Source organism: Gossypium hirsutum, chromosome A05, assembly GCF_007990345.1.
Source record: "Gossypium hirsutum isolate 1008001.06 chromosome A05, Gossypium_hirsutum_v2.1, whole genome shotgun sequence".
NCBI lineage: Eukaryota > Viridiplantae > Streptophyta > Magnoliopsida > Malvales > Malvaceae > Gossypium > Gossypium hirsutum.
In genome coordinates this window covers 17,953,674-17,971,175 of record NC_053428.1, presented here as the reverse complement: position 1 = coordinate 17,971,175, position 17,502 = coordinate 17,953,674, and the positions used below count along the sequence as shown (strand labels likewise).

At 33.6% G+C, this 17,502-nt stretch overlaps 2 protein-coding genes and 1 long non-coding RNA gene across 6 annotated transcripts; 2 read left to right on the top strand and 1 right to left on the bottom strand.

The window, feature by feature from the left end:
- The first annotated feature begins 3,894 nt into the window (after window positions 1-3,894).
- On the top strand, window positions 3,895-8,855 carry LOC107937573 (hippocampus abundant transcript-like protein 1). 4 transcript variants are annotated; one of them, XM_016870473.2, is made up of 13 exons: window positions 3,895-4,414; window positions 5,826-5,937; window positions 6,225-6,337; window positions 6,531-6,859; window positions 6,996-7,071; window positions 7,156-7,242; window positions 7,325-7,405; window positions 7,503-7,535; window positions 7,627-7,680; window positions 7,753-7,794; window positions 7,864-7,942; window positions 8,011-8,081; window positions 8,242-8,855. In XM_016870473.2, the coding sequence occupies exons 1-13, from the start codon at window positions 4,250-4,252 to the stop codon at window positions 8,332-8,334; spliced, it is 1,335 nt and encodes a 444-aa protein (XP_016725962.1). In that variant the 5' UTR covers window positions 3,895-4,249; the 3' UTR covers window positions 8,335-8,855. The 4 variants fall into 4 exon arrangements, with proteins under 4 accessions (XP_016725962.1, XP_016725964.1, XP_040969677.1 ...); XM_016870474.2 differs by having other exon boundaries at window positions 3,991-4,414; window positions 7,035-7,071; XM_016870475.2 differs by lacking the exon at window positions 7,864-7,942 and having other exon boundaries at window positions 3,986-4,414; window positions 8,242-8,678.
- LOC121229431 (plastocyanin) lies at window positions 8,671-9,380 on the bottom strand. Its single transcript, XM_041113744.1, has one exon. The coding sequence runs from the start codon at window positions 9,378-9,380 to the stop codon at window positions 8,877-8,879; it is 504 nt and encodes a 167-aa protein (XP_040969678.1). The 3' UTR covers window positions 8,671-8,876.
- A 6,010-nt stretch (window positions 9,381-15,390) lies between these two features.
- Window positions 15,391-17,209, top strand: LOC121229430 (uncharacterized). The gene is made up of 3 exons (XR_005927170.1): window positions 15,391-15,466; window positions 15,937-16,021; window positions 17,009-17,209. It is a non-coding gene; the product is annotated as an uncharacterized lncRNA (long non-coding RNA).
- Window positions 17,210-17,502: the final 293 nt, after the last annotated feature.

Genomic DNA, 17,502 nt, shown 5'->3' with positions numbered 1-17,502 from the left:
ATCACTATCACAACAGATAGAAATATGTGAAATTAGTTTAGGCTATAGAGGTTCATCATAAAGCAAATTTCTTAACCATTCTACTTCTTTAGATGTAGCAACTAATGCAATAAATTTAACTGCCATAGTGAAATTATTAATACATGTTTGTTTCTTAGAACCCCAAGAAATGACACCTCTACCAAGAATAAATATCTATCCACCAGTAAAAGCATGAACTTCCAAACTTGTAATCCAACTAGCATCCGAATATCCTTCTAAAATTAAAGGATGTCCTCTATTAGGGATGTAAATGAACAGAACGTTTGATGAACTGTTTATGAACTATTCGTACAACGTTCATTTTTTTTGTTTTATTAAGCTAAATAAACGAGTATGAATAAAATTTTTATGTTCATTTAATAAAGGAACGAACACGAACAAATGTGTGTTCGGTTTATGTTCACGAACAAGCTCGTTTATTGACTCGTTTATTTATTGATGATATTTTCTTATAAAAATATAGAGCTGTAAATAAATAGAGCGTTCGATGAACATGTTCGTATATATGTATGTATGTATGTATGTATGTATGTATGTATGTATGTATTTATTATTTGTTTATTATTTATTAACATTGTTCGTGAACATGTTCAATTATATATTCGCGAACATGTTCGATTAAGTTAAGTGAACATGTTCGTGAACATTAAACAAAAAAAATGAACAAAAATTTGAAATTCTTAACGAACACAAGCTGAACACGAACAAGCTTAAAAATAAACAAACGAACATGAACAAAAGTTTGTTCGTTCAAGTTCGGTTCATTTACAGCCCTATCTTTTATGGCACAACCCATCGTTAATAGTTTTCTTTAAGTACTTAAGTACTCTATTCAAAGCTTGCTAGTGTAAAGTACTTGGGTTACTTGAGTATCTACTCATTTTCCCAACAACATATACAATATCTAGTCTTGCCACAAGTCATTATGTACTTAAGACAACCAATTAGACTTGCATATTTCAATTGACCAATTTTCTTACCAACATTAAATCCTTTTTTTTAGGATCTATGGGTGTAGATGTTGGTATACAATTGAAATGATCAATCTTTTTAAGCATCTTTTCAATGTAATGTGATTGTGATAAAGCTATAGTGCTTTCCTTTCAGGTTATTTTAATCCCAAGAATAACATCTGCTACACCCATATCCTTTATAGCAAAGTTGCTTGACAAGAATTTCTTTGAGTTTTCTACTTGTTTCAATTTAGTGCCAAATACAAGCATGTCATCTACATATAAGCAAATTATGACACCATTTCCTTTCAAATTTACTATATATGCACTTATTGAATTCATTTATTTCATAGCCATTAGCTAGAACAACATTGTCAAACTTTTGGTGCCATTGCTTTGGTGCTTGTTTAAGCCCATATAGAGATTTTCCATTATTGAATCTATTTCATTATTTATAGCTTCTTTCTAAAAAGTAGAGTCTTAAAATTTCATTGCCTTTTCAAATGTAATAGGATCAAATTTCGTATTATAACAATAATGTATCTTATTGCCTAAACTTTCATCTTTACCTTCTACAATGAACATAATAAAATTTAGTCCAAAATCTTTGGTCTTTTTAATATTTTACTTCTTATTAATTCTTGAAAATATTGATCATTATTATCAACTTGTTCCAATGAAATCTCATTCTCACTTGAAGAATGAATCAATGCATTCAATTTCTCTTTCACTAATTTTTTACGTTTAGGTGTTAGAAATTTGACAATAGCTCTACAACCCCAAACCGTCAAATAATTAAAATTTAGTTTCATTTTATTCCATTGTTCACAGGGGGTTATTTTAGTTTCCTTATTAAGAACTCTGTTCAATATGTGACAAGCCGTTGTCGGAACAATTTCTCCCTAAAATTCTTGTCTATGACCTGAAAATAATAACATTGAATTTACCATTTAGTCAAGGCTTTATTTGTTTTTTCTTTGCACTACTCCATTTTTTTGTGGCGTGTAAAGAGTTGAAACTTGATGGATAATCCCATTGAATTCAAAATAATTGGGGTTATAGTATTCTCTACCTTTATTTTATCTTAAGTACTAGATAAATGATTCACACTGAAGTTCAACCTTAGATTTATAAACTTTAAATTTATCTAGCGTTTTATTTGTTGAATGCAATAAATATACATACCAATATCTAGAACAATCATCAATAAAATTATAAAAGTAATAAAATATTTTTTCCATGTAATGTAGGAGTATTATACATGTCACATAAATTACTATGTATCAGATCAAATATTTTTGTTTTCTTTTTAACATTAGGGAAAGGGTTTCTAGTAATTTTAGTCAACATACATGTATTGTATTTTTTAATATTATTAATAAAAAAGAAATTAAATCTAACTTATGCAGGTCATTCAATTTTCTATAATTCAAATTATCTAATCTATACTGTCATAAACAATAATATTCAACCATATAAGCACAAACAACATCTTTATTCTTAAGAATAATATTGAGTTTGAACATACCCTCATACATATACCATTTTCCTACCAAAAATCCTCCATTAGACAAAAAAAAAACTTATTCTAACTTATTTGACATACTTCCAAACACTAAATTCTTCCTAACTTCTAGTATATAATATACATTATTCAAGGTTAAAACATTTTCAAAAGTGATTTGTAGTTCGATGCGGCGGAAGAACTTTTCATGTACAAGTTATTGCCATATTCACATTGTTATTATGTGAAATTTGTGAACATGTTTTTATCTTTGTATACATGTTTGGTTGCTCAATATCAATCCACCATGCATTATCATCTTGTGCCAAATTAATTTTAAAGTTTTATTCGCCCTACGTATACTCGGTGTGCAAGTGAGTTTCAAGCAAATTAAACTCGAGCATACAATGAAACTCAATGACTATTTATGTTTTGCATTGATAAAAATAGTCTGCTAAGCACTGAGCAGAGTATAACAAGAAAATTAATTTCTATAAAGAATTTCTGCAGTAAATTTTTTCAAAACAATCTAAGAATAGTAGAACATTGAGGAAGAATAGAATGAACTTTTGAGAATTTTTGGTATATTTTACAAATGAAATTCCACTCCTATTTATAGGAATTTTTATGCCTCTTTATAGAGATATAACTTTCAATAGATATCTTTTTTAATAATCACATATTTAAAAGAGATTTAATTATTCAACTAATATCTCCTAAATAAACATAACTATTCAAATAATATTGTTTGAATAATTATATTTTTTTGTCAAAAAATTAAATACTATAACTCTTCGTATTTAAGAAATTTAACTTATTATAATGAACTCTTAATCTGTAACCAAAATATATAACTTTTAATTAATTAAATTATTTCATTTATAATTATTGAAATATTATAAATATATAAAAATGTAGTAATAGTTCTGCAAGCTTGGGGCTTATAAATGTTGACCTCTGTCACAACTCGCTCATTCCTTAATGCTATATGTTTTGTTACTTTCAACTTCTAATTATGCTAGATTTATTTTAATTACTCTTTATTGCAAGATTCCTGTTTTTTTGGATGAATGAAACTTTAGCTCATAAAAGAAAATATAGAACAGTATGTCGTCATCAATCAAATATACACACATAATAACCCCCCCCCCCCGCCGGGGAATTAGTTCAAGTGACGTAAACCCAATCCAAATGCCAAACACCAAGCTTGCACGCTTCGAGGCGTAATCAGATACTTCACTAACGCTTCGAAAGGGGGTCCTTATTTGATTTTTCTTTTTTCAAATTTGTGTAACCCTTTGACAGGTCTTGCAAGCTACGCATTCTTACATAATTATCTTTAACTTCACTTTTCGGCTGTATTAAAAATAGAGAAAGGGAAAAGAAGCATGGTTAAAGCTACAACCTGTGACATTGCCTCCTTATTTTGGCATCAAGAGGATCAAGCAATCTACATTGAAACCCCCCCCCCCAAAGCATCCGCCTAACGTCGAGTTTGTTATTGTTCTTATTTGTCTGTGATTTCTTCATGTGGAAAACAAGCTGTCAGCTTATGACTCACCAATAACCACTACAAATAGCGAAAATGACATGCGAAACTGTGATATAAAATCGGCAAACTTTACACTTCACTTAAGCTTTAAATAACATCCTTTACAGTCTTCTTGTTTTCAAATTATTTGCTTGTAGATTGAGAGAGCTATAGCTTGCAGTTAGAGAGAGAGAGAGAGAGAGAGAGAGAGAAAGAGCAATGGGGAAGCTGTCAGGGCTAAGACACCTCTTCATGACACTCTTCCTCCACAACTTTGCCTCCTTCATGGTGATTCCGGCCATCACGGACGTTACAATGGCCGCGCTTTGCCCCGGAAGAGATGAATGCTCTCTCGCCATTTACATCTCCGGATTCCAACAAGCGGTAATAATATCCTAGTGCCACTTTTTTTAAGGTTTTCTCTTGCATGTATATATATATATGTTCATTGTCATCCAAAACCAAACATATTTAAGATGCAGTTCCTTCCCATCTCCAGTTTATCAGAAACACACACACACAAGGGCGTCCTTAAATTAGACATAGTTGAAGGTTTTGGTTAATCTTAAATGGAAAAAAATATAGTTGTGAAATACAATTTCTAACAAACTGTGATGTTAACTATTAGGAATCAGAAATGGTACTCTGTTTTGTCTTACTAACTTAACGAAACTTCCCTTCTATATCAACTTTCAAAAGAGATGCTTTCCAATTCTGTCTCCTCCCCATTGAACACACGTGGACCAATCTCAAAACCTCCATGCACCTTCTACATAATTTCCACTATTTCCCTTTCGTAGTCTCTTTTACTTTTATAGTTCAACATTCGTGATTTTTACAGGGTTCAATGAAGGAAATATTGTTAAAGATAGAGTCTAATGAATCAACAGTTGCTTAGTGTGTAAACTTGGTATTTCCTTCTTGTACTGAATGTTAACGAATGATAGGTACTACATTAACTTTTCTTTAACTTGATCAAAATTTTCTCTTTAATTCGTAATGTTTACTAAATATGAAAAAAAAAAGAAGGGATAAAATTCGTTAAATTCATTATTGAGTAACTCACAAGCAATGTGCCATTCTCATGGATCCTTTTAAGTGTCGCCTGAATAAAAAGAAACATGGATAAAGAGCTCGATCGAATCTCATTTAGCAATACTCTTCCTTGTCACCCTGTTTTTTTATTATTATTAAAGTAATTGCATCCATGTTTTTGTTGACATTTACGTTAATTTAGATAATAGTGTTTTATCATTTGCTGGGCATTTTTCATTGAATTGACTGATTAAACCTCTTTTGAGTGATGAAGTTTCTGCATTATAAATCAAATCAAATATGTTTGTTTTGTTTTGTTTTTTGTTTTTTTTACCATCTTCAAGGGTCAATGTTGTCTGTTTAATTTTATTTGTATCTTTCAAGGGTACAGTAGCAGATTTTGATTAAGGGCAAAAATTCCTTGTTAACATGTGATTCTAAAGACAAAGTTTTTGAAGTTAATGAAAGGAAACTTCCCCTCGGTTTTTGGGAAAAAACAATATTTTATGGCTATTTCCTTTCAATTATGTGTGTGAGAGTGAACAAAGTAGAGTGAGACAGAGAGGACCCACGCTCACATTAATGTCACATGTGTTGCCCTCTTTTCCCTTCTTTCTTGGAATTGGAACTTCTGTCTTTTATAAACATGAAATGGCCAATTGGCATTCCCTTTTATCTTTCTTTACTCGGGGTTACTACTGACGATACTATTAACTAACAAAAGCAGCCATTAACATAAAGGGCCACACGATTTATGCAGATCATTGGGCTTGGATCCTTTGTGATGATGCCTTTGGTTGGTAATCTCTCTGATAAGTACGGAAGGAAGGCTTTGCTTACAGTACCCATCACTCTCACCATATTTCCATTAGGTAAATTGCAGTGCAAAACTCTGTATACGTATATTTCATTTTCTGAGTTGAAAATGACAGAAACTATGTAGCATTTAGTCGTAAGTCCTGAGGACTTAAACTAGAAGGGAAAGCTTCAACCTACGTACCAACATCTATTAACCAAAATAGGAACCAGGGAGGAGTGGCAATAAAGAATTAGCAAAACCTAACCTGGATAATATTGCAAGTTGACTATGATGTTGCAAAATTGTTTGCCACTGTTGAAGACCGAAAAACATGGAAATGACGCACTCCTCTTTTGGCAGCAATACTGGCTTACAGCAGAACCAGGAGCTTCTTTTATGCCTACTATATCCTCAAGATTCTCACTGCCATGTTTTGCGAAGGAAGTGTCCATTGTCTCTCTCTTGCTTATGTGGTAAACATCTGTTTCGTTTCTCTTCATTAAATTGGCCTTTCGGACCTTTCCTAAATTGCCATTAAGCTCAATGAGCGACTGCCTCTGTACTGCGGGCTAGTTTTATTTATCCTAACGGTCTTTACCCAAACTCCCTCCATGATTTTTCTGCCGTTAATGTTTTACAGTGTCTGAAACTTGAGATGTTTTTCAGGCAGACAATGTTCCGGAAGGGCGACGAGCTTCAGCTTTTGGGATTCTGTCTGGTATTGGGTCTTGTGCATTTGTCTGCGGAACTCTGTCTACTCGCTTTCTCTCGACTGCCTCCACTTTCCAGGTTTCGACAGCAATGGCGATGCTTTCAGCGGTTTACATGAGGGTTTTCCTCCCGGATTCGATCATAAATGATAACCTTTCAACCCCGATTATCTCCGAAGGAAAATCTGATGATGTTGCTAATCAAAACGAGGAGCCGGGCAAGAAAATGCAGGTGTTCAAAACCATGCCTTCCATGGAGGATATGCTTGCCTTGTTGAAGAGCAGGTGTCTGAAGTTATCCTTTGTTTGATAAAAAGAGTTTTAGCTGGCATTAAAGCTTTTACTTCAATGCTTTTATTGTTTGATTCTTCTTTGAACGAAAGTACCTAATATTCTTAATTGAACGGCAATGGTGTAACAGCTTGACATTTTCACAAGCGGCAATTGTTTCATTTTTCAGTAATCTTGCGGATGTTGGCCTCCATGCTTCATTACTGGTACGTTTTTCGGCAATTTCCTGATTTCAACTTTTATAATCTTAAATTGTTCTACCAATAGATGAACCAGATGAACCTTTGCAGTACTATTTAAAGGCCAGGTTTCACTTCAACAAAGATCAGTTTGCTGATTTAATGGTTATAACTGGAGTTGCAGGGACCATATCCCAGGCATGACACTTCCTTTTAGTCATTCGGTTCTTCTTTTATTTGCAATTTCTCTGTTGATCTGAAAATGAAAACAATCTTGCAGCTGCTTCTCATGCCCATACTAGCTCCTGCCCTCGGAGAGGAGAGATTGTTGTCCGTAGGCCTATTTTTTAGCTCTGCACATGTAAGCTACATTTTCCATTAATATTCTGTATATTTAAACTGTTGTAATTGTAATGTTTCCTAATTCTTTATTTAATAATTTATGGGTTTGAATGCAGATGATCTTCTATAGCATTGCATGGTCCTTCTGGGTAAATATTGAACTTAACCAATACTCAAAATTCTAGTTTCCTTGAACTTTTAATACGGTTAACTGTCGTTTTGCTTCAAATAAAATGGCAGGTACCTTATGCAGCGGCCATGTTTTCCTTATTCTATGTTTTTTCACAACCATGTGTAAGCTTTTACTTATTGTTTACAAAATCTTACATACTTGCAGCATACCAATGTTTGTTTTACAATATGCAGATAAGGAGCATCGTGTCTAAACAAATTGGGCCCTGTGAGCAGGTATTATTTGGTAGATAAAGCTTTGTATGCGTTTGTTAAAACAGGCTAATGCCTACTTCTTTTATTCAGGGGAAGGCTCAAGGGATTATTTCAGGCATAGGTTCCTTTGCCAATGTTGCTTCCCCCTTGGCTTTCTCTCCTCTAACAGGTTAACCAAAACTCGATCCTTATACTGATTCAGGATTTAAGACTGACTTAGTTTACTCATTCTTCCAGCTTTGTTCCTGTCCGAAAGAGCGCCATTTTATTTCCCCGGTTTCAGTATTATGTGCGTCGGGTTTGCCTCGGTAAGAACACAACATGTTATGGGAGGAATAATTCAGTCCCATGTCCTGTCACTTCGGAGTTGTAAAATGCAGCTGCGAAGGACATTTAATCTGCAACTACATGATAGGGGTAGAGTTACTAATTGAATTTTTGTTGTTGTTATTATTTTGTATAAAGCAGATGATAGCTTTTGTCCAGAGTCTCATGATAAGGGCCATCCCTCCAATTTCAAGTCAAAGAGTTGGCAACTGCAACTACATGGAAACAGCCTAAGCAAGGAATGTCTGTTCCAAACGCTGAACCCATTCCTCACTGGAAGTTGGAATGGTCCTCTATCAAACCATTTGACTTGTGGTATGTATCTTAGATATAGAGCTTAGAGGCTACTCGATGGGTGGTGCAGCTACCTCGTCCTGGGAGCACCACATTTATGATTTTTTCCTTTGTATGTTTTTTTGTGAGTGGCTCATTATGTTTTATTTATTTCATTAGAACTGGGAATATCCCTTCAACTATGTATCATTAGGAGTCAGTTTAAATTAAAAAGAAACTTTAGATGGCAAAGCAGAATTAAACTAAATCATCTGTTGGGTAACCAGAGCTAAGATGTTGAAGGGTAAAACTAAAATCCGGTTACAAGCAAATATGAGACAAATTTAAAGTACAAGATAGGAAGATACAAAAGCATCATAGTTGATTTTTCAAGATCACCTCATCCATCCCCAATACTCAAAACTCTAGTGCTCAAAAAGTAGAAGAGATGTGTGAGATGATACATACAAAGCACAAAGGGGTTGAAAAGATAAATGTATAACTCAGTTAACTGTGACTTTTCCAACCATACCTGCACCCTGGTGAGGAGAACAGTAGAAACTGTAGGTTCCTTTCTCAGTCAAGGTAACAGCGTAAGTCTCGTCTTTGGCATTGAGTAGCTCTTCTTCAGGCATGGAGATTTTGGATACGTCGACGCCGCTTGGGATTTCGTCCTCATCGAACACAACATTGTGTGGGAATCCGGCATTGTTCTTGAACACAATCTTCTCCCCTGGGCTTACGCTGAATTCTTTGGGAATGAAAGCCAGACCCCCATCGTCACTGCCGAGCAAGACTTCAATGGCCATGGCATTGCTGGCAAGGATTACGCTTGCAGCAGTTGCCCCAACAGCAACACCAACGTCTTTGAGGGAGGCCTTGATGCTGCCCCTTGGGACTGGAGAGGCTGCAACCTTGGCTGTGGCGCTAACTTTAGCTGCGGTTGCACCGGCTTTAAGGCCGGTGAAAGATGGGATAGCGACAGCGGCAGAGGTGATGGTGGCCATTGTGCAAGGCTTGCTGAATATATCCAGAGTCGCAATGAGAGTAACTCAAATGGAAAAACAATGAGAGGTTGGCTTTTAATAAGATGAGGTTCGATTTGTGTGGTTGGAATTAGAGGAGGAATAGGTGTTTATCAGGTTGCTAAGGTGAATGGATGGAGAAATGGGTCATCCACTTTAGGATTGATATGATTGGCTAGCCCAGATAACTATCCCACGACGTGGTATCTACCCTCAAATATGAGGTGGAGAAGAGATGGAGTGGATGAGAAAAGATTATGCCTTATTAATAAAGCCATGGTAGCTCAAAATCGGATTTGCCACGGAATCTAAGTTATTAATTTATTAATTGGATTTGATTCAATAAATTATTAAAAATTTTAAAAATTGATTTAACTATTTAATTCAATTTATTCATATCGTCTCCTAGATTAATTAATCTAATAATTTTTTCTCAATCGATGCCTTAATCAATGCTCAATTTAATTAGTTCAACCGACTAATCCGGTCTGATTCAAACATTATTGATGATAACTACCAAACAGTTAAATCATTGGATTTGATATTTTTTTTCATACTTAATCTACTTAGCTAATCATTCTCTTGTTATAAAAATTAGTATTTTAAGTTATTTTTCCCTAAATTTAGGGACATTGGTCATTTTTTGAGAGAGAAAACAAAAACGCCTCCCTCAGCTAAACATGTCCCCCATAGCGCATTTCTTAAAACCATAATCCAACCCTAACCTTACACCTAGGAATCCCAAGATAAAATTCACACATTCCATCCAATCTATTTCGTGGCAGATAATAATGTTATCTTTAAATTTTTTTCAAAAAAATGCTTTTACCAATAAGTATTTTTTACTTGTCAAGTCCAATCTTTTTCAACAATTTGAAATTATATTTCATATTCGGTAGTAGAATTTCCTATAAAATGAAGACATATTGTGTAGAAGTTGACATAGTTAAATTTCGAGTAGATTGTTTTCATAAGGAGGTTTGCATAAGGAGGCCATTGTTGATGTTAAAATTTGACGTTTAAAAATTGACCCAACAAAGTAAATTAGTTGAAGTAAGTGTCGCTATTTTAATTTGAATAGTGAATACTTTTTTTCTGTAGTATGTTTTCGTTTTAAACATGTGAAACAAGTTATTTGGGTGATGATGAGTAGATGAATTAAAGTTGTTATTTATTACGATAGTCAAATTTATAACACCGATATTGGGGTTATTTTTGTATCAGCCCAATCTACAAAATTGGCTTTCTATCGGAACATAAAATTGAATGAGCTTCGGTCAAGAATTAGAAGAAAATGTCGACTTCAAATTGCAGGATAATTATGAGTTTGAAATATAGATATATTATGCCACTGAACCTTGTTAGATATGATATATTTGAGGGCAAAGGCGACATGGATGTCAAGGCGATGCTCGTTAGGCATTGCTCTAATGAAATTGATATACAATGTCGAGGAAAATGGTTAGAGATCAACAACAATTCCTGTAAATTTGTTTTGGGAACAAGAAGCAAAAAGTCTAATCACATGGTTGTGCAGTGGTTTTATAGCATTGTTACAAAGCTCCTATTAGAAAATTTCAGAATTATCGATGGGAAGACACTCATCGGTTTCAGTCCTCGATTTCAACCTTGGCATGCAGTCAAGGTTAGTTGGTAACCCGAACTTGGAGTGTAACACCTCTAACCCGTATCCGTCGCCGGAATAGGGTTACAGGGTATTATCAAAATTTACAGAACATATAAAAGAAATTTTATATAATTTACCAATCATATCAGAATTCAATCACACCGTCCATTATGTGAGCCCTCGTGGTCCAAAACATATATTAGAATCAAATCGGGACTAAACCAGGTACTCAGAGAATTTTTCAAAAAATTTCAAAACTTTTCTTAGTTACACACGGCCGTGTCCCAGCCCATATCTGTACCCATGTAACTCTCTGGCTTGGGTCACACGGCCAAGTCATATGCCCGTGTATTAGGCCATGTGTAGGTCCAGGGGTCACACGGCCAAGCTACACGCTGGTATGCCAAACCGTGTGAAAAATCCTGAGCATTCTGTTTTGAATTTTAATGATACAGGGGACACAGAACCAAGTCACACCCCTATGTGCTAGGCCGTATGTCACACATGGCTGAGACACACATCTTTGTCTCTGCCCATGTGGACAAAATAAGGTCATTTCCAAGCATTATTTCTCATCCAATTTTTCCCCTACCTACAATGACATTTTAACACATTTTCGAGCCAACACAAAATTGTAACACCCCTAGCCCATATCCGTTCTGAAATAGGGTTATGAAGTATTACCGGACTTTAAGGATTAATTACGAACATTTCATAATTTTTAATGCATATATTATAACTCATTAATATAACACGCATATGGTCCCTTATATGAGCCCTTGAAGCCCAAAATTGTCGTTAGAAGTAAATCGGGACTCGACCGGAGACTTCAAGAATTTTTTCGCAAAATGTCAAAAATTTTCTGAGAAACATGGGACACACGCCCATGTGGCTCACATGGCTAAGAGACACGCCCATGTCTTAGGCCGTGTGGGCATTCGATGTGAGGCACACGGCCGTGTCCCAGCCCATGTTATTACCCGTGTAACTTTTTGACTTGTGCCACCCGGCCAACCACACGCCCGTGTTTAGTAGGGAATTCACATCCTTTTATTTTTAATGGACAGTCACGACACACCAAATTAACTATTACACTTTGACCTAATGGATTAGTGACTTGAGCATCATAATCAGTAGGTTCAACAGACAATTTCTTTTCTGATGCTAATGCAGTACAAACATAAGAATGTGTAGACCCAAGGTCAATCAATGCATACACAGTAACATTAAAAAGATAGAATGTACCAGCAATTACGTTTGGAGTTATAGCTTCCTCTTTCGCTTGGATAGCATAAGTACGTGCAGGTGCCCTAGCCTCTGACCGGGCAGTCGAATCTCTCATATCCGAATGAGCAGTCCTAGTAGCACTACTCTGACCTGAACTTCTACTTTTTTGAGAAGTGGCTAATTGTTTTTCTTTTTGTTCTCCCTCCTCTTTTAGCAGTTAAGGACAATCTCGTATAAAATGATCAGTGGCCCTGTACTTATAACAAGCTCCTGTTTGCCTCTACATTCACCGAAGTGATTTTTCCCACAATACTTGCATTTAGGCCTGGGAGCATTCTTTACACTGCCCACACTAGCTGTAGGTTTAATAGTTACCCTGAAATCCTGTTAAGTCGTCTTATTCTTACTTGATCATTCCGACATTTAGGTGAGTCGACTGAAATCATCTCTAGACTTTTTAGCCAGGAATGCTGAAAATAATTTGGAAGAGCTTCTCTTGTAGGGTTCCTTATTCTTTCATTCCTGTTGCATTTTTTCTATTGTACACCTCTTCTATTTTTTTAGCACGATCTGACAGAACAACAAATTCTCATCTTTCCGTACCCCTAATCATCATTCTAATTTTATCATTTAACCCTTCCTCAAATCGAATACACATTTCTTCTTCAGTTGATATAATTTCCCGAGCATATCTACTGAGGTATACAAATTCCCTTTCGTACTCGGCTACTGATCGATTACTTTGTCACAAGTCAAGAAATTCCATTTTCTTTTTATCCAAATATCTCTTGTCAATATATTTCTTTTTAAATTCACTCTGGAAAAATTCTCAAATGATTTTCTCTTTCAGCACCACAGCCACAATGGTCATCTGCCAATTATATGCTTCCTCTTTCAATAAAGAAACTGCACATCTTAAACAATCATCTGGAGAACAAGCCATTTCTTCAAAAATTCTCATTGTATTCTGAAGCCAATATTCAGCTTTAACTAGATCATCATCTGACCTACCCCAGAATTCTTCGGCCCCAAAATTTCTAAGTTTTTCTATAGGAGTATGTTTACTGGATTCAATTACTGGAGGAGGTGGAGGTGCAACCAGGGGTGCTACAGATAGTGTAGTAAGGGAAGGAGGTTGTTTAAGCCTGATTTCTTTCTTACATAAATTCATTAAACCATTGGTTCATAAACCTATAAAACATATTTTTGAGTTCTTGTTCTTGTATCGGAGAAATTGAGACACTACTACTTGTCCCATGCTCAGATTTTGTACTTTGCTATTAGTTTCATTACATTCTGTAACACCCCTAACCCCGTCCCGTCGCCGAAAATAGGATTATGGAGTATTACCGGTCAATACAGTACATTTATACGTAAAACAAGAATAAATGCAATATTATACATTTCTTTATGTAGCTTTAGTGGGTCTACAGTACTTAATAAGAACCATTAAACAAACTGGAGCTCGCTCGGAAGCTTAGAAAATTTTTCGTAAAATTTTAAATTTTCTTCTATCTTAATTCATACTTCATTTTTATTCAAATTTTGTCCAAACTCATACTTAACTATTAAATTTTCAGCATATTTTCATCAATTTAGTCCCTACAACATAAAATTTATGAATTACTTTACAATTCAATCATTATTTCATTTCTAACTTGAATTTCTATTAATTTAACCCTTATTTCATCATTTTACTCAACATGAACATTATCTAGAAATCTAATAACTTTCAAAATATCAACTTAATTTCATCAAAACTTTGTTCTCAAGCTTTTAAAACATCAAAATTAAGTAAAAAGGGCTAAATTGACTTACCTATTAAAGTTTAAAGCTTCAAAACCTTGATTTTCCCTTTTCTCCCTTTCTTTCTTTCTTTCTTTCTTTCTTTTCTTTCTCCCCTTTTCTTCTCTGTTTCGTTTGCTTTGTTTCTCTTTTTCATTTCTTTTATTTCATTGTTTTTATTATTAAACTATTATAATATTTATTATTTATACATCTGTATATTTATTAATACACATGTATTCATTTATCACCTTACACTTGTCATAACTTTTATTTATTTATTTATTTAATATAAAATAATATTAATATAATATACTTTAATTATTATTATTTTACTTATATAATTAGTAAATACACATGTATAATACATGTGTACCATTTATATTTGTACACATTTAACTTATTTTAACCATACATTTGTCACCCTTTTTTTGGCTTATTTGCCTATTTAGTCCTTTCATTTTTCTTTATTCTATAATTAAACTTTTATTCTTTATTCAATTTAATCATTACACTTAATTATTCTTAATTAAGTTAAATTCTCTTAATTAAGCTTTAATTAACTATTCACTTAACTTCGTACATATTTTTAAATAAATATTTACGAATCCACTTTTCAAAAATAAAGACCCGAAAATGCACTTTTTCGATAACTGAAAAATTCGGGTCATTACGCATTCAGCATATTCAGATTTATCTGACATCTTTACAATCTATAAAAAAACAAAGATTAGATCAGATCATACACATCACATTATCACATATTTATATGGCATGTATTTCTAGACACTTTACACGTTACATTCGTTCCGAGAATAGACTAAATCGAAACTCTAATACCAATAAATGTAACACCCTAACCTATATCCATTGCCAAAATAATGTTATGAAGCATTACTGGACTTTATGGATTAATTACGAACATTTCATAATCTTTAATACATATATCATAACTCATTCTGTAACAGCCCATTTAGACCCTACTCGGAACGGTGGTTTCGGGACCATGAATTAGAGTCGAAAAATATTTTAAAATTATTTTCTGTGTTTATTCTATGTCAATTTATGTCTGAAAATTTCGTGATTTAATTTTGTCGTTTAGGTGTCCGATTAAATAAAAGGACTTAATCGCGTAAATTAAAAAGTGGGTAATTTGTTTTGTAAAGGGCTTATTTGTTGCTGGCTTTCTAAATGGGAGTAGTTGTGATGAAATTAGCCCATTATATATGAAGTGGACGGTAGTGGGCATGATATATGTGATTTTATAATTTATTAACTAAGGTTAAAAAGTAAAATAATAAAAAAATAATATATATGTTATAATTTATGATAAATAAAACAAAGTGCTCATATTATTATTTCAACCATAGCCGAATATAAGCAAAAGAAATAGAAGTTAGGTTCGGCCATCTTCCAAGCTAAAATCAAGGTTCGTTTTTGTTCGGTTTTTGATAATTTTTACGTTTTTGAGATCGTTGCTTCGAGTACTACAAAGCCCATGCTTGAATTTTTTATTTTGATGAATATTTTGAGTTGTGCCATTGTTGATAGCTTGTGATTTTTGTAGTTTGATGATGAAAAATGAAAGATATGTTTTAGATTAACATATTTTGTTTTGAAATTTTTGATAATTTTGAGTAATTAGGACTTAATTGCAAAAATAATAATTTGAGGGACTAAAATATAAAATTAATGAAATATATGGACTTGTATAGTAATGGGTAAGTTTCAGCTAAACATGGGTAATTGGAAATTTTGTGTATTTTGTGTTTTGTGCAATAGGGACTAAATTGTAAAAATTATAAATATCAGGGGTAAACTGGTAATTTGCCTATTTATGTGTTATTGGCTAAATTGAATGAAAATATGTTTGAATGAGCTTAATTTAAATATTTTTAGATCAAGAACTAAAGAAATCGGATTTGGATCGGGGAAAAACGAGAGTTGTCGACTAGCCGCCCGATTCTGTTTTGTACCGTCCGAGGTAAGTTTATAAGCAAATAGACATGTGTATTTAGTAATTAAATGCCAATTTTATATGCTGTTATGAAATGTAGAATTTTTAATATGCTATGGCCGAAAATGATTAAATTTGACTACTACACTTCCGAGTTCGATTCGACCGAGTTACGACGTCCGAAAGTGCCGCATGAACCTTAGGAATAGTTAGGATACATATGTCATGACATAGGATTCAAATATATGTGTGCGAGTAAGACCATGGCATCGTTATATGATTCTGATATGTGTTTACGAGTAAGACCCTATCCGGGACAGTGGCATCGATATGTGACTACATGTAAGACCACGTCTGGGACGTTGGCATTGAAAGACTTGTGTGATTATCCGAGTGTCCTATCCAATTTCGAATGGTTCATCGGGCAAAGGTAAATTGGATACGAGTGTGTATTACGGGTTAAATGGCCAGGTATGAATTAGTTTGTTGTTTTTTTAATGTTAATATAAGTTTATACTTAATAAATTGTTTGTTCATGTGAAGTTGATATTAATAAATTTAAGTGCTGTTGGTATGTGAATTCGGCTTTGTGATTTTAAAAGTTGGTCATCAAGAAATGATTCATAATTATATGCAAGTGTGTGATTATATATATAAATGGCCCTGTTGGTGATATACATATATGTATAAATATTTATGCGATATTATATTGTAATTTACTAGCTTATGTAAAAGTATATGCAGGTTTGATTATAATATAATTAGTTTTTTTGAAAGTTGTAAGATAATAAGACAATTTGGCCTTTTGACCATTCGGCCTAGTTAATGTCTAGGTGCGAATGTATACATGGGGATTTATCTACAGGTTGTAGGTCGAGATTAAATAGTATATAGTTTTTAATTACAATGTATTAGCCTAATTGAGTGGAACACTTTGTTAGGTTAATTATTTTCTTATGACTTGCTAAGCTATAATAGCTTACCGTGTGTATATTTGTTTCTATTTTTTTTTAGATTTTGGAAATCAAGTTATCAGCTCGGGGATCGTCAGCGAGGCTCATCACACTATCTGCTATTTTGGGTACCTTTATAAATTAAATGCAAATTATGGCATGTATAGACTAAAGTGTGCTTGACTTGATGAATTTTGGTTTTGTATAAAAGCCATAAGAAAATGGCTAAATTATTATATTAATGATTGGTTATGATAGGTAAGACTTGTATTAATCTTGGTTACTAAGTGGTGTGCCTTGAATGCTTAATGTTTGTGATAAGCACTATATGTTTTGATAATGGCTTGCAGATTATGCTAAAAATTCTTAGTCAAATGTTTAATGAGTCTATCTATTGATAATTTATGATGGAAGTTTGGGTGCATATATGATTTTTTAGACAGTAAGGTTCGGCCTTGAATGAGTATAGATAAAACGTATGTATGGTATATTCATTATCATGTGATGGAAATATAAGATGTGACATTGTTTTAATGTTAAGTATTTATATTCTAA